Source organism: Pseudorasbora parva, chromosome 21 (genome assembly GCF_024679245.1).
Source record: "Pseudorasbora parva isolate DD20220531a chromosome 21, ASM2467924v1, whole genome shotgun sequence".
Lineage (NCBI taxonomy): Eukaryota > Metazoa > Chordata > Actinopteri > Cypriniformes > Gobionidae > Pseudorasbora > Pseudorasbora parva.
In genome coordinates, this window is record NC_090192.1 from 16,378,758 (window position 1) to 16,404,632 (window position 25,875).

The 25,875-nt window shown below is 41.4% G+C and overlaps 1 protein-coding gene across 1 annotated transcript in view; it reads right to left on the minus strand.

The window, feature by feature from the left end:
- The window catches only part of cox19 (cytochrome c oxidase assembly factor COX19), a 50,180-nt gene extending 25,306 nt beyond the window's left edge, over positions 1–24,874 (minus strand). Inside the window, exon 1 of the mRNA XM_067429952.1 lies at positions 24,635–24,874. Within this exon, the coding sequence (XP_067286053.1) occupies positions 24,635–24,716 (82 nt within the window). The 5' untranslated portion in view covers positions 24,717–24,874. The remainder of the gene's footprint in view (positions 1–24,634) is intronic.
- Positions 24,875–25,875: the final 1,001 nt, after the last annotated feature.

The following is a 25,875-nucleotide window of genomic DNA, read 5'->3' on the forward strand; positions in this document are numbered from 1 at the left end:
TGTGTGTGTGTGTGTGTGTGTGAGCCACTCTTCTGTCTAAAAAGATTACCTCCCAATGCTGTGCTTTGGCCTACATTAAAGGATAAAACATTTTATTCTGGGTTTGAATAAAAAAAATAATGTATAAAACCAGTTTATTTGTAGGGCATTGACAATATTGTTTTATATAATTAGTTAAATAATTGTGTTAATACAAATAAATATTAATAGAAAAATATAAATATAAAAAAACATTACTAACAAAAAAAAACACATTTAATTGTCTTTTGAAACTTTTCCCCACAGTTTAGACTTTACTATTATTGTTTTGCTGAAAATCATGTTTAATCTAAATCTCACTTTGCCTCTCTCTCTCTCTCTCTCTCTCTCTCTCTCTCTCTCTCTCTCTCTCTCTCTCTCTCTCTCTCTCTCTCTCTCTCTCCGTATGTGTGTGTGTGTGTGTGTGTGTGTGTGTGTGTGTGTGTGTGTGTGTGTGTGTGTGTGTGTGTGTGTGTGTGTGTTTGTAGGGGGATGGTGCCAGCTTCATTTTGATTGTGAAAAGATTAGCTCATTGCTGTGTGCTTTGGCAAGCATTAAAGGATAAAAAAATATATTATTCTGGGTTACAATAAAATTATAGAACCAGTTAATTTGTAACAATAGAAAAAACACATTTGAGTTTCCTTTTCAAACAATGAAGTTTGTGTAACCTAAAAATAAGCAGATTAATGCCTTTTATTTGTGGATGAAAATGAGAGCAAATGATAGAGAATAACAAGAAGGGGGAGTATAGCCTTAGTTATGAACCAGGTTGTATATGTCCTTGAGAACACAGTTTTAAAGATAAAACTATTGTTATTGCAAAACAGTGTTTCCAGACAGTGAAGAAGAAAAAAAAAACTTTCTCCCACTGTTTAGATTATTATTTTTTTGTTTCTTTCAAATCTTGTTTCTTTCGGAATTAGACTCTGCCTCTCTGTCTGTCGTTCCCCTCCCCCCTCACTCTCCCTCTCTGAATTTCACTCTGTTTGGGTTGTTTGTGTGTGTGTGTGTGTGTGTGTGTGTGTGTGTGTGTGTGTGTGTGTGTGTGTGTGTGTGTGTGTGTGTGTGTGTGTGTTGAACTTACAACATTTTGAGCTGCAAAATATACATTTGCACATAATTGAAAGTGACCCATTATATCCTAATACATAAAAAAAAATCTATATTTAAATTTCATAATAGGTGTGGCTTGTGGTCATAGGGGTACCAGCTGCTGTGATACATGTGGCATATTAGAGCAATTTTCAAATATTCTCCTGTTTAAATGCATATTGCCTGTCGTGCACATTCTCAGCGGTATAAAAACATGCTGCATGTTTTAGAGAGGTCGACTTTGACCAGTAAATATATTCAGATGACTTTGATATCGTTATTTTAAATTTAATTACATTTAAACATTTAAAAGTGGCTGTTTATAATACACTTCCATAAAATGTATGCAGGCATATTCCTCTTACCTGACACTGATATTAAAATAATTTTTGCGGTTTCTGTGATTTGGCTTTATTTTTTATTATTTTTTATTTAAAAAAAATATTGAATGCCACACATATTGAAATAAAAATAAGCATGCTTTTTGCTGCATAAAATTGGTGAACAATCACAAGCTACGGTAGGTCAAAAACACACAAGAGAAGTGTAAGGATAATACAACATCAGCATTTGGAAAGTATTCTGCACTCATTTTGAAATTGACATTTGACATCATCTGACATAAAATTAATGAATAAAATGTAATTGATCTCATAGATGTCAGTGTTGTGGTTCCTGATCATAGCAGCACCAGTTGCTGCAGTTAATGAGGTGAATTAAAATGACTTTGACATAGTCCCTTTATTTATTTTTTCCCATATTAAATGCCTATTGGCCTGCTGTGCACAGTTAAGCTGATGCCACCGGGGTGGCGGTGCCCCCGGCTTGGGCCCGTCATCGCTGCTCGCAGCTTTAATTATATATTATTATTTTTTTTACAGACTATTTGGGCATTTTTGGGGCCCTTCCCATGCTCGAAAACTCTTGAAACTTTGCACACGCATCAGAATGCGCGGCCATCAGGGCCGGGCTGAGGCTGGGACCCGGGCGTGGCAGGGGGGCTCGACAGCGCCCCCTAAAGTGGGGTCTGAAAACGTAGTCTATAAATCAAACCGACTTGCACGTACATATATGAAACTCGGTACACATATAGAGCTCATCGGGCCGAACAACTTTCGTGCTCTAAGTTATGTGTCAGCCCAACAGGAAGTGAGCTATTAGGGGTTGTTGAACGCATGCTGTGGAACGCATGCTGTGGAATTTGCGATACTCCTCCTAGACGATTCACCCGATCAGCACCAAACTCGGTCAGCGTGAAGTCAACACACTGAGGATGCCAAATTGCGAGCAACTTTTTGATATCTCAAACGGTTTGGCCGTGGCGAAGAGACGAATTTATGGCGAGAAAAGGGAAACAGGAAGTGTGTTATAACTTCTGCATACATTAATTCATTTTGATGAAACTTCAGATGTGTGTTCGTTGTAAGAGGCCGATCACATGGATATGACTTTTGTGAGTCAAAGTTATAGCGCCACCAACTGGCAGCAGGAAGTGTGTCACTTTCATAATTGCTTTAAATCCCCATCTTATTTTCACCCGATTTACTTCAAACTTCATCAGTATTATGTCAAAACATGGCAGATATAGACATATGAATGGATTCCTGATTCTAGAAATAATGTTGTCATGGCAACGTGTCAAAGTCTAATAATCTTTTTATGTGTTTTTGAGACTCTTAGCATGCTTGAAATTGCATGAAACTCAACACACACATCTGACATGCTGTCCAGAAGATGCAAGCAAAGATTCAGAAACGGGCGTGGTAGAGGGGCTCAATAGCGCCATCTTTTGTCCAAAGTGGGTGGTTAGTTTTATCTACAGTCACCAAACTCGGTATATATATTGTACTTTTCGAGCCGGACAACTTTCTAATTTAAAGTCATTAGCTCTGACCAACAGGAAGTCAGATAATTTGGTTGGAAGATAACAAGAAGTGGAAAGCGAGCTCTTAGTTTTTACCTTCTCCTCAAAAGCGATTCATTCAATCTTCTCCAAACTCGGACAACATGAAGTAAATATACAGAAGATGCTAAAATGCGAACGGTTATTGGATATCTCAAACGGTGTTCCCTTAGCAAAAGCCTAAAAAACACAAAATAGGGACACACGTGCCTGGTTCATAAATAAGGCTATACTCCCACCTGCTGGTTATTCTATATAGCACACTGGCTGTTTTTCTGTTTTTTTCCCCCTGTTTTTTCAACACTTATGCACTCCCTTAAATGACCAGTAGAGGGCAATATTGTATAAGTTTTCAAGCAAAAAACCTTGCCTCTGTGTGTGTGTGTGAATGGTTTTCTAGCCTGGTGGGGACTTAAACCTGAATGCACACAGACTCATGGGGACTTCCCAATGGGTACAAAAGCTTATAAATCAGACAGAATTAGTTCTTTTGAAGAAAGTTTTGTGTGATGGGTAGGTTTATGGTAGGAGCAGTGTAGGAGGACAGAATATATGGTTTGTACAGCATAAAAAGCATTACATCTATGCTGAGTCCCCAAAAAGATAGTGAACCAGACGTGTGTGTGTGTGTGTGTGTGTGTGTGGAGGGGGGATGGGCTGATTAATACCTGCAGCTTTCTGCAGTGTGTGTGTGTGTGTGTGTGTGTGTGTGTGTGTGTGTGTGTGTGTGTGTGTGTGTGTGTGTCACTTTCTCTCGATGGTAATAATTGAACCCTAACATATCATAGGCTAATACAAATGTGAAAAATAAGTAAAAAAAAAAAAAAAACTCTACAAATACCTTGAATTAAATACTGAAATAAATACAAAATATAGCACTGCAAAAGATAACTTTGCACATATTTGAAAATGACCTATTATATCCCATTACATTAGAATTCATCTATATTTAAATTACATCATGAGTGTGGCTTGAAACTTTTCCCCACCGTTTAGACTTTACTATTTTTGTTTTGTTGAAAATCATGTTTAATCTCTCTCTCTCTCTCTCTCTCTCTCTCTCTCTCTCTCTCTCTCTCAGTGTGTGTGTGTGTGTGTGTGTCTGTTTGTAGGGGGATGGTGCCAGCTTCATTTTGATTGTGTGTGTGTGTGTGTGTGTGTGTGTGTGTGTGTGTGTGTGTGTGGAGGGGATCTCTCTCACTCTTTGTGTGTGCCACCTTGTCTCTTGATTGTCATAATTTAAACCTTCATATCATAGGCTATCACAAATAACTATCACTTTAGTGTGAAAAATATGTAAAAACAGCAAAGAAAATACTATATCTTAATTAAACACTGGCCTTCTGAATTTACAAAATTTTGAGCTGCAAAAGATGCATTTGCACATAATTGAGAGTGACCCATTATATCCTAATGCATTAAAAAAAATCTATATTTAAATTTCATAATAGGTGTGGCTTGTGGTCATAGTGGCACCAGCTGCTGTGATACATGTGGCATATTAGAGCAATTTTCAAATATTCTCCTGTTTATAAAGTTCTATAAATTTTATGCACGCATATTACTCTTACCTGACATTGATATTAAAATCATTGTTGTGGTCTCTGTGATTTGGCTTAATTTATTTTTAAGAGAAGTGTAAGAATAATACAACTTCAGCATTTGGACAGTATTCTGCACTCATTTTGAAATTGACATTTGATATCATCTGACATAAAATTAATGAATAAAATGTAATTGATCTCAGAGATGTGACTGTAGTGGTTTCTGGTCATAGCAGCACCAGTTGCTGCAGTTAATGAGGTGAATTCAAATGACTTTGACATAGTCCCTTTATTTATTTTTTCCCATATTAAATGCCTATTGGCCTGCTGTGCACAGTTAAGCTGATGCCACCGGGGTGGCGGTGCCCCCGGCTTGGGCCCGTCATCGCTGCTCGCAGCTTTAATATTATTTATGTTCCTATCTATTATTTATATATTCCTACACTGTCAGAAAAAAAGGTACATTGCTGTCACTGGGGTGGTACCCTAAATAGGGCTGTGGCAGTTTTTTGCTTTGCCGGTAAACATGCATGACCAAGGGGGTAATCTAGCACTCGGAAAGCGTTCCACCCATAGGGTGCCATTGCTAACCAAGCCATCACCTGCTGTTAGCATCCCATTGACTCCCATTCATTTTAGAGTCACTTTGACAGTGAATAACTTTACATCTGAGACGTTTAAAGACTCCATTTGTCTATTGTTTATTTATAAAGAAACATGACAATGTATAAAATGCTCCATTACCTTGTATCTTACACTATCGCCCCGTAGAAGCTGTTTTTGTACAAATAGATTGCGTCATAACCAACGCGACTCTGTCGCACAGTTGAGAAATTACCGTATAGACAGGAGGAGACGCTCAGAAACAATCTTTTACTGTCTATGAGGCAGTCGGGGGGACGTGGAGACAAAGTCGGATAAAGTCAAGGGAGAAGAATGAGGAGAAGCCCATAGTGAGCCAAAAGCAACGGGAGAAACAACGTGATTCAGATTTCACTTTCCACAACTACTAGAAGACTTACAGCTATCAGACAGGAGGCTCACATCACATCTACATAAAATTTGGTTTGGCCGACCACAGCCACCACGTTACTTATACATGCTCTTAAATTACCGATATGTACTTTTTTATGTTACTAATATAGGGGTGAGTAAGGTACAAAGATGTACCTTTTCACTTTTGTACCTTCGGGTACCGCCAATGACAGCACTGTACCTTTTTTTTCTGAGAGTGTAGCTTTGGCAATATTGTATGATTTATGTCAATAAAGCAATTTTTTTTTATTTGAATTTACAAAATCCAGTATTGTATGTATGTATGTATGTATGTATGTATGTATGTATGTATGTATACTGATTAATAAAATTATTATTATTAATTTTGTGTCATTATTTTGGTGGTCAAGAAAACATCAATGTGTGGGTGTCAAATTGACGTTTAGTTTTTGACATCAATTTGATTTGCATTTTTTGACGTCAATTTGACGTCGATTTGACATCAATTGCCCGCTGGGTTGTAAACGCATTTCACTTGTAGCCTATGTGTGTGAGCGTTTCAGTTGTGTGTGTGAGAGCGTTTCAGTTGTGTGTGTGAGAGCGTAACATTTTCAATTGTATGAGAGCGTTTCAGTTGTGTGTGTGAGAGCATTTCAGATGTGTGTGTGAGCTTTACATTTTCAGTTAGGCTATGTATGAGAGCGTTTCAGTTGTGTGTGTGAGCGCATTTCAGTTGTGTGTGTAAAAGCATTTCACTTGTATGTGTGTGAGCGTTTCAGTTGTGTGCGTGTCGGTGTAACATTTTCCGTTTTATGTGTAGCGACTCAGGCGAATAAAACACACAATCGCCAGTTACATTTAACAAATATGTTTTGAAAGTTGTGCTGAGTATCAGACCTTCCCCCAACACAACAGAGAAAGACTCTTCGTTACCCTGGAAACCATCTGATAAGATGTTTTATGGCTCAAAAGAATTTGGCCACAGAAAGTGCAGGAAGAGTGTCTTATACACAAAGAGTTTAAGACACAGAGCTTTTGCCTCAAATTATAGACAAACCATCTATAAATGAACATGCACCCCAGGACATTATATGTAAACACATAACTGTCTTGTAAAATGTTTATTCTGTATGGTATTTTGCATCTTTTTGTCTTTGTCTTAACAAAGTACTAGTTCAGATAACCTCATATATGTCATGTCTCCTATCAAATTAATGCTCACTTCACGACTTACACTTCCATGTATATCACTTATTCAGAAAATGCAGTGTGTGTTTGTTGCATTAATTATAGTATGAAGACTCAGAGACCCACTGAGTCGAACTTTGAAACAAAGAACCATAAAATCTTCTGAGGAATTTCCCGCCTGGAAATCCCAACAATCTCATTGGTTAAGTCTAACCCTGGAGGGTGGGACTACGGCCAGACCATAAAAGGAGGACCTCGGATGCCCTCCCTCTTCTCTTACTCTCTGGCTCTTACTTCTCCAACTCTCTCCCTGTGGGAGCCAACCCCCACGGTGGCTGGCACTTAAGCCATGCCACCAATGCAGGCCCTCCAACAGGCCTCAGCTCTTCCAAAAATCTTCTCTTCTACAATCCGATCTTCAACAATCCTGTTCTCCTCGCTTCCCTACTGAGTCATCAACTTACTAGCCCCAAGGGCATTCTTCAGAAGGAGGACACGGAGCATCCCTAAAAGCAACCAGCCGCTCCCTCTCGACCCGGACACGCAGGGCATTTGAACTCGGAGCACACGCACATAAGCGAGAAGCCAAAACGAAACCAAAAAGAATGCAAGTATTCTTATTCTTACTGCTGTAAAGAGGGTGTGTTATTTTCCCGTTGGGACAAGTTAACTCCGTGAAGGTCGTATTTGATGAACTGAAGGAAAGTTGCTGCTTACCCCCCCCCCCCACTCTCTTTGTCTGTCTGTCTCTCTCTCTCTCTCTCTCTCTCTCTCTCTCTCTCTCTCTCTCTTTGTCTCTCTCTCTCTCTTTTATCTCTCTCTAATTTCAGTCTATTCATTATTCTCTTTTATGTATTCTTTCGTTAATATCTATACTTCTACTCTCTTGATGCATATTTAGTATGTACTTTCTGTGTGAATTGTAGTGTTATTTTTAGTCTGTGTTTATTAAACCTCTAAAAGACATTTAATGAGTTGAATCTGTTATTCTGCCACATACACAAAGTCAATGAAACTTGCGATCTAACGTTACCTAACTGCTTATGCTACTATGTTAGTAAAGTAAACTGTATGACCATTTGAAATATTGAACTTATCCTGATCAGTAAAGTTAATGTTTCTTATGCGCTCGTAAAGCAGTAATCCCTTATTGAGAATTAATTTGAAAAGTCTATAACTAATTTGCAGGACAAACTTAGTAGGATAATTTCAAGCAATTTCATAAAGGGTTACTTGTATTTAATTAAACAATTTTCCCTATCGGAAAATTTTAATACGTAATGAATGACTGGCAAATAATATTCATAAATTCATGAATATTGAATATTAAATCCCTTTTGAGTTAATTATTCCCCGAGACATTAAACTCATCAGTCATTGTTGTTACAGTATATTTGGTGGAGAATAATGCGGGCAAGTTTCAAACGTTTGTGTATGTGTGAATGATATTCATATTCTATTCATTGTGTATTTTTGAGGTATTAATAACCTGCACGCGCGTTTTTGTTTCGTTTTGTTTTGGTGTTGTTTTGTGAATTGTGGGGTACGCAAAGCGAACCCAAGCATAAACAGATGCTGAGAAATGTTGAAGTAGCCGGATTATATTAATAAAAATATGAACGGTACGAAAATCCGCGTGATCTCCGAAACCCCCTGCAGCCGTAGGCGCAATAGGGTTTATCCGCGTGATTTCCAAACAAATGTATTGTAGAAAACCCATACATTTGACTCGAGCAATATGTTATGTGTTCCATCAAAATAATGAGATTTTGATGTAGTCTGTAGACACGTACGTTGCGGTATCCCGCTTGATCTGAACTACGGAAAGTTTCTATCATTGCGGAAGATTGGGACAGGGCGAGACTCTCCTGTACAATATAAGGGGCCTCAGAATAATTATTATATCGTTAAGATAAACGACAACTCCTGGTTTAAGTCTGGCTTAGATAACCAAAGACCTGAGACCTAAAACATTTGAATCAAAGATGCTGAAAACCGTCAGCCATATTGATAAATGTCTATTGGAGTCCATGTAAAATGCGTGAATAGGCAGACGATAAATTCCTGTTTTCACCCGTTTCGTTGATCGTGCACCAGAGTCATTTTTAAATGATTGCCGAAGCCAGTAAAGTGTAGGAAACGCCGCTTGCAGAACGCCAGGGCGACTCAAAAATTGCAACGCCGCGTGCAGAACGCCAGAGGGCGACTCAGAACCAGACAAAGCCATCTGGTGAGCATTTCCGCCTAACTAACTCTAGTCTAGGGCGGGCGCAATAGCGCCATCGTGTGGATAAATTCGGATAGTTTCACTCTCCGTTATTTGATTCTGCCTTAACAAAATAAGTTTGAGCCTATAAATTGTTTATTGCTTACTGTTGTACACAGTTTCATTTATACAATTTCTCTAGCAACAACCAAGTCTCCTTTCTCGCTGATTAAACACCCTTATTCGAATTTGAAGTTGAAAAAGAAACATAACTTCCTCTAACTCAAAGTGAAATTAGGTATAAGTCACAGACAGTCCAATTGGAAGGAAGGACGCCACCGTGTGGCTATACCCTGTTAAGTCGGCGCACCACTACCTCCCTAATCCCTTTCTGATTAATTCTTTTATTTGGATCACTCCCACTTAGAGATTAATCGTTATAGGATAGGATTTTTGATTGGCTTTCTTTTATTTGATTTTCCTTACAGGCTTATTTAAATTTCATTTAAACTTGCTTTGAATTTAATTTGAATTAAGTTGAGCTTCTATTTTTTTTTTTTTTTTTTTTTTATTTAATTTTAATTTTTAATTTTCAATTTTTAATTTTAATTTTTTAATTTTAATTAATTTTTTTAATTAAAGGGTCATGAAACCCCAAAACACTTTTTTTGAGATGTAAACAGATATGTATAGGCTGCACATCATTGAAAACACTAAGGGTACTCATTAATGGTATTCATATGTGAAAATAGTTATTTTTGCATTTTTCAGAGCGATTTCTGTCTTCCGGTTTGAAAAGCTTAGTCGGAGCAACGTCACAAATGCTGACGTCGGCGCGGCCTTTTCGGCCCAAGTATGGGCTGCTGGGCACATGCTGACGTCGACCGCTCCGAGCGGTTCTCGATATATATTCATGACATAAAGCTCATTCAGTCCAATCCCTGCGCTGTAGTATGCATACAAGATAATTTAGTTAATATGCATGAGACAGTCACTTCTGTCAGGCTCGTCTTACATCATTATTGTAGAGATATGGTGGGGAAGTTTTGGAAGCAGCGTGCGGAAAAGTCACGGAGAAAAGCTAGGCGTTGTGCTGATACGAAGAAACGTAAAGGGTGCCGAGCGAGCTGTAACCGGCGCCGTCTGTGGAAGCCTTTGCTACAAAGGCTCTGTAAAGTAAAATTCACCTGAGGAATCGCACGCCGAACCTGCAAGCGTTGACTATCTATGTCAGGAGTGCAAAATAACCAATCTGTAATCTGTAGGCTAATGAACAAAAGCCACGTCCTCTCCGTTTTATTTGTGGTCACAGCCATGCACTAAACCGCATGTGTTCGGGCTCTTAGTGAAACAGCGTGCTGCATATTTGGACAAATATAGATTTAGCTGCCGAGTGACCGCGCGGATCGTCACGGCAACCCAGCGCGCGTCGCTCTGCTTCAGATGCGCGGTCGAGACTATGAAGCCTCAAACCCCTTCGCTTTTACCCCGATCTAGAATTACACATCTCTATCACATCGCATGTTGGGTGGTTCACGTTCTCTTATCACGTCGGCGCGTTGTTCATCTTGCCAAACAGCGTGCATATTTGGACAAATATAGTTTTATCACGTTTGCAAAATATTTCGTCATGCAGAATAACATTTATTTTCATTTCTCACTGAATTATGCTGGTTTGAACTTTGAAGAGCTGAATGATTTGCGATCTCTGCTGCACGCCACTCATAGCTCTCTCATTCGCTGTACTCATCGCTCATTTAATCTCACTGTGGTAAACAATGCCAACGTGAACCAAGAACATGTCTCAGAACCGCTGTCTGCTGCTGCTATATCTCTAATCTTAATGCACCTATACTGACAGACACTCCCCTATTTATGAAAACCATTCCCTCTTTCCACACAATACCATCCCACCTTTTCACAGTCGACCACTCCCCTTTTAACAAGCTTTTTCAAATCGAAGGTGTGAAAAAACACCGCTGCAGCAGGGGGGTTTCATGACCCTTTAAAAATTATTATTAAAAATGTTTTTATTATTATTATTATTTTTTCTCTCTGCAAAAGTTTTTCTTTTCCCCTACCATTGGGAATAAAGCTCAGTCTGGTAATTACAAACGGTATCAAAAGTGCTTTTGTTTTATCATTACTTGACAGAAACTTTTGCCTTTTTCTAAATTGCTCTTGATATTTAATCTTCCACTTAAGCGACCTCAATTCACCCCGGATGAATTGGGATAACCCATAGTACAAGTCGAATTTTAGTATATCTTGAGCATTAAGCCTATTAGTTTTCCCTAACACTCCCGGCGCGCATGCTGACATTCCTTTCATTACAGACCAATTCATCTTGTGTTTGTTTCCACTGTGCTCTTTCCTATCCTCACTGTTGGACTATCACGATTGTGTTTCTTTCAGTTCACCAAGAGACCCCAAGGAGAATTAGATAGTCCCGGGACGACCGAGCAGCAGTTCACCATGTGACCCCCCAGGGCTACCGCCCACCTAATTGTCTAAATTGTCTAATTATCTAACTGTCTACATCAGTTAGCTAAAATTCCCAGCTATCCGTACGATAGCTCGTTAGCTTAGAACAAGCTTGCATTGGCTCTCTCTCTTTGTGTGTGTGTGTGCTGTGTTTCTCTCGTCCGCAGTAATGTTCCGTGCATCCAGTTCCGCCGTCCCGTGGGATCGCCTAACGACATGGCTGGAAGCGCTAACGGCCACCAGTCAAGGAAGTCTGGGGCAGCCAAGCCAGGAGCAACTGGACACCGAGCTAGACCAGCTGATGACACACGACCCCACACACAGCTACTCCAACAAGGAAGTGGCCAAGATCCTCGGAAGCCTCGCCCACGTCCTCATCGCACAGGCACGTCTAAGCGAAGGGAGCTACGCCAACCTGGAACAGGAGGCAGCAACGCTAAAGCTTCAAGCCAAGGAGGCCCGGAGAGACCAAGCCTTCACCCAGCTTCGTCTAGTGCTGCGTTCCAGTTCGTTTTTATCATGCCCTTCACTCGCAAACTTCCCTCCGTCTCGTTCACTCGGATGTGCGTCATGCCTACGTTGCATGAGTGCCCACTACTGGCGGAAACTTTGCAAATGGACTGAACTGGAACGCCCTAAGCCCTTGATCACTTGGAATCCATTATGGAGTTGATATATTATTTATTTTTTACCTTTACGAAATTGTTTAATGCAGCATTCTATATGTATATGGATGTGTTTGGGTTGTTTTAAATGTTTTTAAAAATAGTTATAGTTGTTTGTGGTGGGGTAAATTAAACGTGATATGTGGTGACGTCACAATCGCGTTGCATTGTGGTATATGAAGCTGCCTGAAGTGTACATATGAAGTAGACTCGCTCACTCGGTCAAAATCGAGGGAGCAAGGGTCTGTCCATACAAACTTCCCTTGTCCACTTCACGAAGTGGAACGCACTTCAAAATGGCGGCAGGGATTCCCCCAAGGGGAAGTGCTTAGGGAAGTTTGCAAGTGCGTGTCTTAAAGTGGAGTGGAACGCAGCCTAGATCAGCTTCTAGACACAGAGAAAGACGACAAAACAGACAAAGAACAAAGAAAAGAAATAGAAAGACTTCAAAAGACCCTGAAGGAGCTCCGTCGTGACACCGACCGACGAGTACAGTCAGAGAAAGACGCCAGGAAACACCTCGACGAAAAGCTTCGGCGTGGCAAATCCCTCCTGGAGAGAGCCACTGATGAACTTAAAGACAGAGACATTAACGCCAAAGTCTATGCAAAACATTTGCAGTCGGCACAAGCCGAGATCGACGAGCTCATCCAGCAAAGACACGAGCTCAAAAATGAACTTGACATGGTGCAAAGAGAACTGAGACAATCATATATAGTGCAACGTTACCGGAAGGGGGAAACACACAACACAGAGTTTCCCCTGACCAGTTACTCCGCACATTTTAGCCACGAAGCAAGAGCTACGAAGGGGAATGACAGCCCCCTGTTTAAAAGAGCACCCGCCAGTCTCCACGAATCCCCGTCAGCAGCAGAGGAAAGGACGCCCTTCCAGGAAGTCAAGGTCAACAGCCACGAAGCTTCAAAGAACCTTGACAAGCTGGCCAGAAATATTCCTACCTTCAGCCCAGACCCGGCAGGTGGACACAACGTCCACGCATGAAGACATAGACTTTTACTTGCAAACTGTCGCTCACGCGAACAACTGGGACAGACTGTACCTGCTCAGGGCCACGTCTAATCGTGACGTACGCAGCTTTCTGGATCGACAACCAGAGGCCATCAAAGTGGACTACTGGCATCTACGACAAGCTCTAATTCGTGAGTACTCCGACCCCGAGTCAGACCAGGGGTTCATCACTGCCATGGACCTCAAGCAAGCTCGACGTGAGACCTCACAGAACTTTTATAACAGACTGCGACGTGCCTACTTTGGGGCACGTAACGACCCAGGCATGGAGGAGGACATCAACTTCAAAACTCTTTTCCTCCGAAACCTGCACCCTACCATCAGTTACCACCTGGGGGTGCTGGCGTGCCCGCGCAGCATGGGCACGCAACAGTTAAGAGACTTGGCTCACAAAGCTTACGTCAAACAGAAAACCATTTCTGAAAAGACTGTAAAACAGCCCACCATCTGCCCTGTCTCTGAGCACCACCCAGAGCTAACCCTAGAGGGCCCCAAACAGAACCACAGTTACCGACCCGTCAACAGAGAGTCCAAACCACTCCAAGCCAGCAGAGGGCAGCGTGGTCATAATGGCGACCGTCCACGGTACCAGAGCGATCGCTCTGAAGGATCCTGGGACCTGCCTCGCCCAAAAAGCCAGCGAAGAGGCCACTCTCGACGGGACAATGGTAGGCCCAGACCTGAACCCACGTCTGGCAAAGAAAGTGTAGCTGCTTCTGAAGTTACAGAGCTCATAAAGATCCTAAAAGAGTTCCTCCGACAGAAACCTCATAAGGAAGACAAGAAGGACGGACCAGGTACAGCACGACTAGACATGATACCTGAAATCAACCTTCCCGCCCTTCCTGCAACTGAATCATCCACCCTGAACACTGTTCCCCAACCACGGACTAGTGTACTAACTGTTGCACCCCCACACGTCAGCAGCACACACTCACTACAGCTGACAGCAACAGCCTCTAATCAAGACAGTATCATGGGACAGCCCAGCGTACCAGAAAGCGCTGCTTTGATTGTTTGCACGCATAATGAGACACTTGACACATATCCAGACGGCTTATCAAGCAACACACAGGTCCCCACACCAAGACTCCTGGGAAACCTAATCGAGAAGGGGATGGCTCGAAAACTCTATCTGACTATCACTATGGAAAGGGAATTTAAGCTCGAAGCCCTAGTTGACACTGGCTCCGACCTCACGCTTATATCCGCCCAACTGTTTGAAAGACTCAGATTTGAAGCACAGAGGAAAAAATCGCACCCTTAACCTTCACACTTGTAAGCTAAATGTGCAGTCGTATAGCCAAAACGACATCCAGCTCAAGCACGTAGCTTCCATCCACCTGACAATTGGACCTATGAGGCTGATACACCCAGTCTATATCTCCCCTATGAACACTTATCCGTTTCTCATCGGAAAAGACCTGCTGGACCGCTTCGAACCCGTACTGGACTTCAAACAGCTGAAAGTCTGGGCTCAAGTGCGTGACCCTCTGCCCCTTCAGACACACACATCGTCTGAGCAAGACTGTCAAGTCAAAGAGGTCACGGGAACTCCCGCAGAGCCAGACTGCCAGGTCACAAAGGCCACGGGACCCCCTGCAGCACACTGTGACAACACAGCCTCAGCCCCAAAGCCAAGTTCAAGTTCGCTACTTTGCACATTTCAGCTATCCAAAGACTCTGATGCCTTCTGCCCCCAGGTCATGAATGACCTACAGCTGAATGACATTATCACAACGAACAGTATCCCTGCACTGTGGGCAGACAACTCAACCAAAAGTCTACCACTGTGCAATGCAATCAGTAGAAACACACCACACGGCGACATGTGGGCACCCCCAAACCCCACATCCAGCCCCATTGTTGCAGTGCTAACCCACAGCAAGCGATCGACACCGGCTACAATGCCTCCCTTGCAGCTGCTATCGCTAACGCCGCAGTTTTCACACAACGATATTGCGGATACGCAAGCCTCTGACACTGCAATAAAGACAATTCTTGACCACCTCTCAGACCCCTCCAACCACCCTATCACTGACTCTGAGCTCATTGATGACTCTAGCCACAGACATCTACATAACTCCAGACACATGATGCGTATTCTGGACACCATTCTCTGGTTTGCACCCGATGGCAACACAGCGCCACGGCTTGTAATGCCACGGTCGCAAAGGGGGGTGATGCTAATGTACGCCCACAACACACCATGTGCTGGACACCACGGCACCAGAGCCACGTATGACACACTGAAACAGGTGGCATATGGGCCTGGGATGCATCAAGATGCGGCAGAGTATGTTAGAGAATGGCTAGCTCGCTGCCAGTTCCAACCAGCAAACCCGAGCCACAGAGCCCCACTACAACACAGAGGGACCACGTTCCCATGGTCAAACCTACAAATCGACCGGGTAGAACCCCTGCCCAGGTCCACAAAAGGCAAAAAGTACTTTCTCACAGTGGTGTGCCAGTTTACCAAGTGGGTGGAGTGTCAACCAGCACCCAACGACACCGCCCAGACCACGGCATACCACCTGATGAATCACATCTTTTTCCTGTCAAGATTGCCACTGAGAATCAACTCAGACAGAGGCATCCACTTCACTACTGAGGCCATGCAACAGATCTGGAAATGCCTAAGAAACGCGGCCGTGATCATGCTCCTGTGCCTCCAGACAATCAGAGGCCAGCCACCACCAGACATCATCACACCGGGTCCAGCCTCGGGCATCGTACTGAGAGAGCAACCTGGACTGCTGATCACCAACTGCAAATGAATCCTCAAAAGAAAGACGTACTCTCCTGAACTTCACATCAGCCACTAGGGGTGTCAACAATAATCGATTCGGCGATGCATCGCGATGCGGGGCATGAACGATTCAGCATCGATGCGGCAAAGTGCCATAATCGATTATGTCACTGTTTATTTTCTGGCAGACGATAAAGTTGTGAAGTTTCAAATACTTCCGGTTCCGGGAGAATAACAACAACAACAAGGAAGATGGCTGAGGCGGAGGGAGATGACCGCGATAGACAGGTTATTAAAAATGCGCTAACGCGGTAACAACCCGATGTGTAGGATTATATATATTTTTTGCACAATAACAAATTAATCTATAATGACGAAATATGGCGCAATTCACCTTTATTCCACAAGGTGGCAATGTCTGATACGCAATGATGAAGTGACGTTTCACTCATAGTTACCTCTGACAGAAAACGAAACAATAATTATAATCTGCAAAACTTGAAATGACTCAGTGATTTACTTCAGAGAGCAAGTACTAAACACAATCATATGTTAGTGTCACTGTCTCTTGATGATGGATGTGGTCAAGAAGCTGTCAGTGATCAAAATATTGATTTTGAAGACGTTGAAAATGAGTTTGGAGAATATGCTGGAGATCGCGAATATGAGTCAGATGCTGAATATACTGGTAAACGAGCTCTGACGAGGACAGATGATGGTATTAAACATCTGCTTAAACTGAATCCTTCCAAGCTCCAAAAGGTAACGAAATAGGTTTAATTTTATTCTTCTGTAGCTGTTACTCTAAAATCAGGAGTTTTATATATTATCATGACAGGTAGAGGTCTCTCCATGTTAAATACAGATCTGGGTCGCTAACGACCTGAATATGTTAGAATGTTTGGTGAAACAGTCATGCATTTAAGGGTAATTGCATTTTATTTAATTTTATTTAATTACATTTTATTTTATTTAATAACTTTTATGTCAAAGATACAGGAGACACATAGCAGCCAATACAATCTTTTGTTTAATATCTGCTTGTATTGCCTCATGACTGATGAAAAATTTGCTTTGTGTGCAGTAGAATTTTGATGCATCACAATGCATCGTAGAATCGAATTGAATCGAATCGTTACCTGGTGAATCGTAATCGAATCGAATCGTGAAGGCAGTGCCAATGCACACCCCTATCAGCCACGCAAGCTCCTCCAGCCCTGCACACAAACGCAAAGGGGGGGAGGAGCCCAAGCCCTCTGCCTAACCTTACACCAGCTTCAAGAACCTTCTCCTCCAACACCAGTTAGTCACCTTGTAGGCAATACTGCCAAGCCCCACACTATGTCATGCATGTGATTTGAGAAAGAAGGCCTTTAACGAACACAAGGCTGCCTCTGAAGGGATTCTCAAAACCCCAATGACTTTGAACTTTGAAACAGAGAAACCAAAGTGGATCACCAGAAGGCACCCAGCCTGGCCACAATGCGAGGCACCCTCTGGAAAAGTTCCTAGTCAGCATAGGACATAAAAGTGTCAAGATGCACAGTCCATCTTCCTAGGCAGGAGACCTAAAGGACTGACTGGCCATTGCGAGGAACATGGTTCCACCCAGGGCTGCAGAAAGCCCACAGCACACCTGCACCACACAAACAGACTTCTGGATGACAGGTGACGCACCGTCAGGGCACCTGCTGCCTCGACACCTGCTGCACAAGCACAGAGACCTGAACTGGGCTACTGTCTGCCTTATCTGCAGTGGAACGACCATCACTTCAGGAGACACAAACAACTGGAGCCTAACATGGCTATGATGTGTCTGATCTTCCTGAATCTTTGATATCGCTCGTTGTTGTCCATAGGAGGGACAACAACTAGCGAAAGGGGGGATTATGTAGCGACTCAGGCGAATCAAACACACAATCGCCAGTTACATTTAACAAATATGTTTTGAAAGTTGTGCTGAGTATCAGACCTTCCCCCAACACAACAGAGAAAGACTCTTCGTTACCCTGGAAACCATCTGATAAGATGTTTTATGGCTCAAAAGAATTTGGCCACAGAAAGTGCAGGAAGAGTGTCTTATACACAAAGAGTTTAAGACACAGAGCTTTTGCCTCAAATTATAGACAAACCATCTATAAATGAAATTGCACCCCAGGACATTATATGTAAACACATAACTGTCTTGTAAAATGTTTATTCTGTATGGTATTTTGCATCTTTTTGTCTTTGGCTTAACAAAGTACTAGTTCGGATAACCTCATATATGTCATGTCTCCTATCAAATGAATGCTCACTTCACGACTTACACTTCCATGTATATCACTTATTCAGAAAATGCAGTGTGTGTTTGTTGCATTAATTATAGTATGAAGACTCAGAGACCCACTGAGTCGAACTTTGAAACAAAGAACCATAAAATCTTCTGAGGAATTTCCCGCCTGGAAATCCCAACAATCTCATTGGTTAAGTCTAACCCTGGAGGGTGGGACTACGGCCAGACCATAAAAGGAGGACCTCGGATGCCCTCCCTCTTCTCTTACTCTCTGGCTCTTACTTCTCCAACTCTCTCCCTGTGGGAGCCAACCCCCACGGTGGCTGGCACTTAAGCCATGCCACCAATGCAGGCCCTCCAACAGGCCTCAGCTCTTCCAAAAATCTTCTCTTCTACAATCCGATCTTCAACAATCCTGTTCTCCTCGCTTCCCTACTGAGTCATCAACTTACTAGCCCCAAGGGCATTCTTCAGAAGGAGGACACGGAGCATCCCTAAAAGCAACCAGCCGCTCCCTCTCGACCCGGACACGCAGGGCATTTGAACTCGGAGCACACGCACATAAGCGAGAAGCCAAAACGAAACCAAAAAGAATGCAAGTATGTGTGTGTGAGCGCATTTCAGTTGTGTGTGAGAGCATAACATTTTCAGTTGTATGTATAATCGCGTTTCAGTTGTGTTTGTAAAGCATTTCACTTGTATGTGTGTAAACATTTCATTATAGAATGAGAATGAATTTCGTTTCATATGTGTATGTGAGAGGAAAAGCACATGTATATGCATGGCAATTCTGAATAATGTCCCTAGGGGCACCTCATATGTTTGGTCTGGAAACTCACCATTGACAGGGCTCAATCCGAGGGGCGGGATAAACGGTTGTCTTTCAAACTCCCACTGCACGCGATAGGATAGCACTACCACCAAGCAGTGCAACAAAGATGCAACAGAGCTTGTTGATAGATTAAACATTCGCCGTATCCAGTCAGCAAAACTCCGAACACTAGGGCTGTAACGATACACCAAACCCACGATTCGGTTCGTTTCACGATTTTTGACCCACGGTACGATAAAAACCTTGATATGGGGGGGAAACAAAACAGTCCAAAAGATATTTTGAGGGGAAAGAAATACTCAGTGTGTCTCCGGCATCTGCATGTTGGTTGTGTTGCCGGCCAGTTGGGGAAGCTTCTTGAAACACTTACGGCAAATTGTGTGGGTCTTGTCAACTACACGATTGCCATCCTTGTTCTCCACCGGGTAGCCGAAATGTTGCCATACTGCTGACTTAAAAATTGGACCTGGACAGGAAGGATCATTCTGGGAGTTGGAAGGAGTGTGTCGCGATTCTGCCTTCTCACATCGCGATATAGGTTCGTGGACCTGCATATTGCGATTTCATACCGCATATCGTTACAGCCCTACCGAACACATCTTCCCTTTTTAAGAATGACTTCAGTGCCATTCTTTGTTCTTTTCTCAGAGAAAAGCTTAACTCCAAGTCTTCCAGAGTCGCGGTCAAAGCTGATTCGAAAGACCGCCGTTCGCCAGTTTCTGTGTTTACTAGAAACACGCAAACGCAACTTGGTCGTCGTCATTATGGCCCCGCCCACCGACTCTATACACAATGTGATTGGCCTGGCAAGAGTTAGGCAATTACAGCTCAGAAGGGTATTGAGAGTTGCTAGACGAGGCTCGCGGGCAGATTAGATTTGCTGCCGCTCGGGTGCGTCTAGATTTTTAGGCTAGGAGCAGATTGGAGCATATCTTTAATTTCTACATTTCTATAACTGCTTATTTCACACCAACATAATTAATTGTTCTGCATCTTTGAGAGTGTGGGTGGGATTTTGATATTGCGGCTGTACTTCCTGCTCTCTACTGCGCAGACCCCGGTCCCAAGATGTCAGGGTCTTGCGGAGCATCTGAAAGCTTCAACTCTGCTCAGCGGAAACGGATGATGTCGTGTTGTCTATATTTTTTTACCTCCTATGGTTCAAATACACTGTATAACTGCTAGATGGCAGTGTTATCTCAGAACATAAATTGACGCTAAACCAGAGAAGCGCAAGGTGAAGGTGAGTGCATCGCTAGTGCTAGCATTAGCAAACCCAGCTCACAAGACGATAGAATTATTCCGCTGCCACGGTATACAGAGCTGTGTGGACTCAATTTAGGCTTTCGCTATAAAGAAGTCACTAAGGAAATCACCAGAGTCATTTTGTTTGCAAAATAGGCCAAGTTAAAATACAATACTTGGGAAATGCATTAAATCTGAGAGCTCGCTTAATATCCTGACGTCATCCGCGCTGCTGAGAAGCATTTTGATAATATTTGTACTGCACGTTATCCTCTCAGGTCCAAAATAAACACAACACAATTGACAGCAGTGGACTGGCCAGGGCTGGACTGTGGCTAAAATTCTGCAAATCCAGCCCATCTGGCCCTTGAGTTCCCCCATGAATGTTTTTGCTGGGGTGTGTCCCTTAAATTGGAATAAATAAACTAGGACGGGGGACAAATAATGATGGCTATTATTGAATACTTAATATTGCACTTTTGTCACACAAAAATGCACTTGACAGTAAAGTACTGATTTTTGGAATGACATTAGGGTGAGTAAACAATCACATTTTTGGGTTGAACTACACCTTTAAAAACTTTAAATTATTCACTATATCTACCCAGTAACTTGAATAATTATACCAAATAAAATTTTAGATGACAGAACAGCCTAGAATTTTTTTATGCGTTAAACAAAAACTATGAACACATTCGGGATTCATTTTTATTACCCATTCTATTCGTTCATGAATCTTTTTATTAGGGTAAGTTGGGTTATCATTACAAGTGATATATTTGTCTTCCAATAATGTTAGCTAACTGAAAAACATCCAACAGCTATGTTGAGGTAAATTATTCCAGACACTGAAATCAAAACTACTACTTTGACAATCCTGCATTACTTATCCTTAGTATAATTAATACACGTTTTACTAGACGTGTTTGATACCTAACCCGTAACACAACATTTCTTAAATGTTTTTATTTTTAGGATTTAACATGCTAGAATAAACTATGTACAGTAGCCCGTTGATATCTATGCATATATCTACGTAATCAATGGCTCGATTAGCTTTACACGAAACATCGCGATAACAGCTTTTGATCAGGCATTTAAAACCACTACCAAGTTGGGTCCTTGCGGACACGATTTCACAGGGGGACAGGATTTGTCATGACACCGCACCTCACGATAATGAATCAAAATCAGCAGCTTTCTTTCTTTCAACACACAAAATGACTCATGAAGAAATCTGTTGGGTATGCATCCCCCCGTCCCCCCCGAAATGGACACCTATATAACGGTCTAAAAAAATAGAAACTTTTAATTTTTCGTTGGTCTTAGTACACGATGTAACTATAGAAGAGTCAAGTTTTAAATAGGAAAAATATTGAAAGTCTTTGGTCATTTTTTGATCACGCTAATGGACCTATATGATTCAATGATGTATGCTAAGCTATGCTAAAAGTGCTACCGCCAGATACGGAGATCGGCTGAATGGATTCAAAAAGGGTAAAACTCAACTGTTTAACTCTAAGGGACTTGGAAAATAAGCCTATTTTCAAAAAAAGTGGAGTGTTCCTTAATGTTAGGCCTATTTATGACCAAGATAGATTTACAGAGCTCTCAAGTCTCACGCTTTGGGCGTGAGACACACGCATTTCAAACCGTTCACACGCCACACATTGTATTTCTCACGCAGAGAAATCGCCAGGGTAACACACACAAAATTGCACGCTATTAGAGGAATCAAGCGAGTTCCCCATAGAGTTCTGATGGCCCTGCCACGCACCAGTTAATCTAATAAAAATAGAGACCGAACAGCCAATCATAAAATAGATTTATGTATCTGGGAAAAATATATACATTCCCTCCACCCAGTTTACGTTCTGATTCCAACGTCACATTCTGTGATTCACGGCCAGTTTCTGACAGCACTTTGTGTTTTCTGTTCTTAATCCCTCAACAAAACTTTAAGGAAGCCTTGTCTCAATCATGATTTGCATGAAATGCATTTTGCTATCGTACATTATTGCGCTCTCACTCAGTGAACATCTGTGCTCTTCTGCACTCGTGAATGCGGTGATGGACAGCTGTCCACATTCGACTGGTGTTTGGATGTGATTTTTTTTTTTTTTACTCACTTTCATTAATTAATTTATTAAAAGTAACTCCATTTTGTAAGATAATTTTCATCTAAGTAATTCCAAATATCACGAGGCAGACGACATTAGTAATCAAATACAGTCAAGTTATTAACACGCTCCACAGCACCACCCAGTGGATTTAGTTATAACTGCGAGATTTAGAGGGATTTATAATGGATTCACTGCATTTATGGCCAGCGAAGCAATTTAGTAAAATTTCAATATTATTTTTATTTTTCGAATATTAATTAGAGATCGAATATATTCGAGCTCACCCCTATTTATGGAAGCTGAAGTGTAGCCATATAAAATTTGCAATGCAATATGTAATATGGCAATGCATTTCAGTATTTAAATTTAAATTTTCCATACCATGTGTGCAACATTTGGAACAAAATGATCATTCAAATTGAATAATATAATTTACATTTGCTATTTCCTACATTAGTTTTAACATATAATTTAAACATAAATTGTATATTGTAATACTTTATATAAGTTGCAATATTAAAATGTATTACAGAAATAATTAGATGTGTTTAAAATGTTCAAGCAAAAATTGTAGCAAAATGATAATTTAAATGTTATTTTTCTAAATTGCATTTAAACTCCCATTTAAGATACTTGTGATTGCATTTTGATTATCCCGCAATGAATGTATCAAAATTCAATGTGGAATTAAAAATGCAATCCGAAAATGCAAAACTCCTAGCCTAGAAATCTAGACGCACCCTAGCGGCAGCAAATTTAATTTGCCCGCAAGTGTTGTCTAGGCACTCTCAATACCATTCTGAGCTGTGTTCCTCAAAATCTGGACAGCCCAATCACATCATGTATAGAGTCGGCGGGCGGGGCCATAATGACGATGGCCGAGTTGCGTTTGCGTGCTTCTAGTAAACACAGAAACTGGCGAACGGCGGTGGTCTTTCGAATCAGCTTTGACCGCGACTCTGGAAGACTTGGAGTTCAGCTTTTCTCTGAGAAAAGAACGGCACTGAAGTCATTCTTAAAAAGGGAAGATGTGTTCGGAGTTTAGCCGACCGGATACAACGAATGTTTAATCAGTCAGCGAGCTCTGTTTAACCTTCGCTCTGGTTGGTGTAGCCCTATCCTATCGCGTGCAGAGGGAGTTTGAAAGACAACCGTTTATCCCGCCCCTCGGATTGAGATTGTCTATGGTGAGTTTCCAGACCAAACATCTTGTTGTGGGTCTGGCTTGTCAGGCTACAAAACTCCATCTCGCTCAGGGAAACCAAAGAGCTAGAGCCGGCCCTGCCGCTGTCATAAAGAGAGGAAAAAATACAACCATACTGATACAGCAAACAATAATTATAGGCAGCTTGTCTAAGATTATTTGAGAGTAAAATAATCTCTGTTGTAAACCACAGCTCACTTCAGCGCGGCCGTGCTCATGTTAAGGTGCCACCAACCTCTGGGTTGAAGGCCTCAAAAACCTGCTACCAACACCAATAAACAACACTAACCATTCTCTCTCTCTCTCTCTCTCTCTCTCTCTCTCTCTCGTTTTATAAGGTGTGGAGAACTTTTTTCGCATCAGATTTTTATAAGTGGACCAGTATATAATTTCAAGGAAAAAAGGAAGAAATGTTTATTGAATTTTTTGTTAGGGTCGGCAAAATTGTCGATCTGGAAAACTAGGAAAAATAAAATGTTGGGATTGGTTCAACAAATGTTGAGATGGTTTTAAAAGGAATGATAATGGCTAGAATAAAAATTGAGTATACATATTATAAATTGGTAAATAGCATTGTAATGTTTTCTGAAATATGGTCAGTGGGGGAAGTTCTTTGTGAAATTGGAGAAAATTAAATGTTGATTTTAAATTTGTAGAATGTAATTTATTTTGTAACAATTGTATGATTTGATGTAGAAAGACAAATGGTCGAATAAAGAGATTGTTAAGCCTCTCTCTCTCTCTCTCTCTCTCTCTCTCTCTCTCTCTCTCTCTCTCTAAATGCATTTTTTATTTTATTTGTACGAATTTGTGTCATTTTTCATATCAGACCCCCGTACCCAGCCAAAACCTGTTGCTGCCGCCACGGCCGAAATCTCACTCTGAACTCAGTTCAAAACTTGAGAGCCCTGGATTTAACATTTTTATTGTTCCACTTTTTAAGGCAGTATTGTACTTTTTATTCACAAAAACAGTACATAATTTTAGGTCATAGTATTGGCGAATTGGGACGCTGAAATTGTGACTGCTTGTGAATGTTAACTAACTAATGCAACGGTGAATGTTCTCAATCACTTACCGAAATGGTCCAAAGGAAACGCTCCTTTGTCCGGTGGACGAGGTCGGAAGGTCTTGGTTCCAAAGTTCATCGCTGTTGACATTATGCTCTTAAAACAAAGTCTCAATACATGTAAAGGAGGACGCACTGTTTGGTTTTAACGGGCGCTCATGTGAAGTTGTGAATTAAGCGGAATTAAGCAACAACCTTCTTCTTCTTCTTCTTCTTCTTCTTCTTCTTCTTTGATGTTTAACGGTGGTTGGCATCCAAATTCAATGGTGCATTACGGCCACCTACCGTACTGGAGTGTGGACCGAAGCTTAGGCAGAGATGAACCCCCCCTCACACACACACACACACACACACACACACACACACACACACACACACACACACACACACACACACACACACACACACACACAAAATAATAATAATATTAAAATAAAAAATAAATATAAAAAAGGACCATTTTTTCCAAGCTGTAAACTATATCCGAACTGCTAAACCTGTGGCCTTTAAAAAACTAAACAAAATTTTACTTATGTCTTTTGATGTTTTACCCAAAATTTCAATAAGTGAATTTGCTTGAACCCCCATTTTCCTTATATCATCTTTCATCTTTATTCTTTCCCTCTCATATTTCTGGCATTCAAATAGTACATGCTCAATAGATTCAATATTACTACAAAATTCACACACTCCTGATATATGTTTACCAATAATGCATAAATATTTATTTAACCCACAATGTCCAACCCTCAGTCTAGTAAAGATTATTTCTTCCCTTCGATTCCTTCCATTGATCTTCCTTGTTCCAACCTTTTGTTGTATACTGTATAGATGTCTCCCTTTCACCTCTGCATCCCAGCATCTTTGCCACTTTTCCATAATTTTCATCTAAATTCGGACCTTAGCTTCCGCTTTACTTAATAAAATTGTTATTTCAACAGCTTCCATTTTGCTGGCTTGCTTTGCCAAACCATCTACCATTTCATTTCCTTTAACCCCAACATGTGTTGGTACCCATGTGAATTTTATTCTTATACCCAACTGACAAATGTGTGAGTAACATTCTAGTACCTCATATATTATATCCTGCCTTGATTGTGATGTACATGATTGCAAACTTTTTAAAGCTGCACTAGAATCTGAGCAAATTACAACTTTATCTGGTCTAACTTCTTCTACCCACAATGCCAACAAAATACCCACCAACTCTGTTGTGAATACAGATAAATGATCAGACAGTCTTTTCTGCA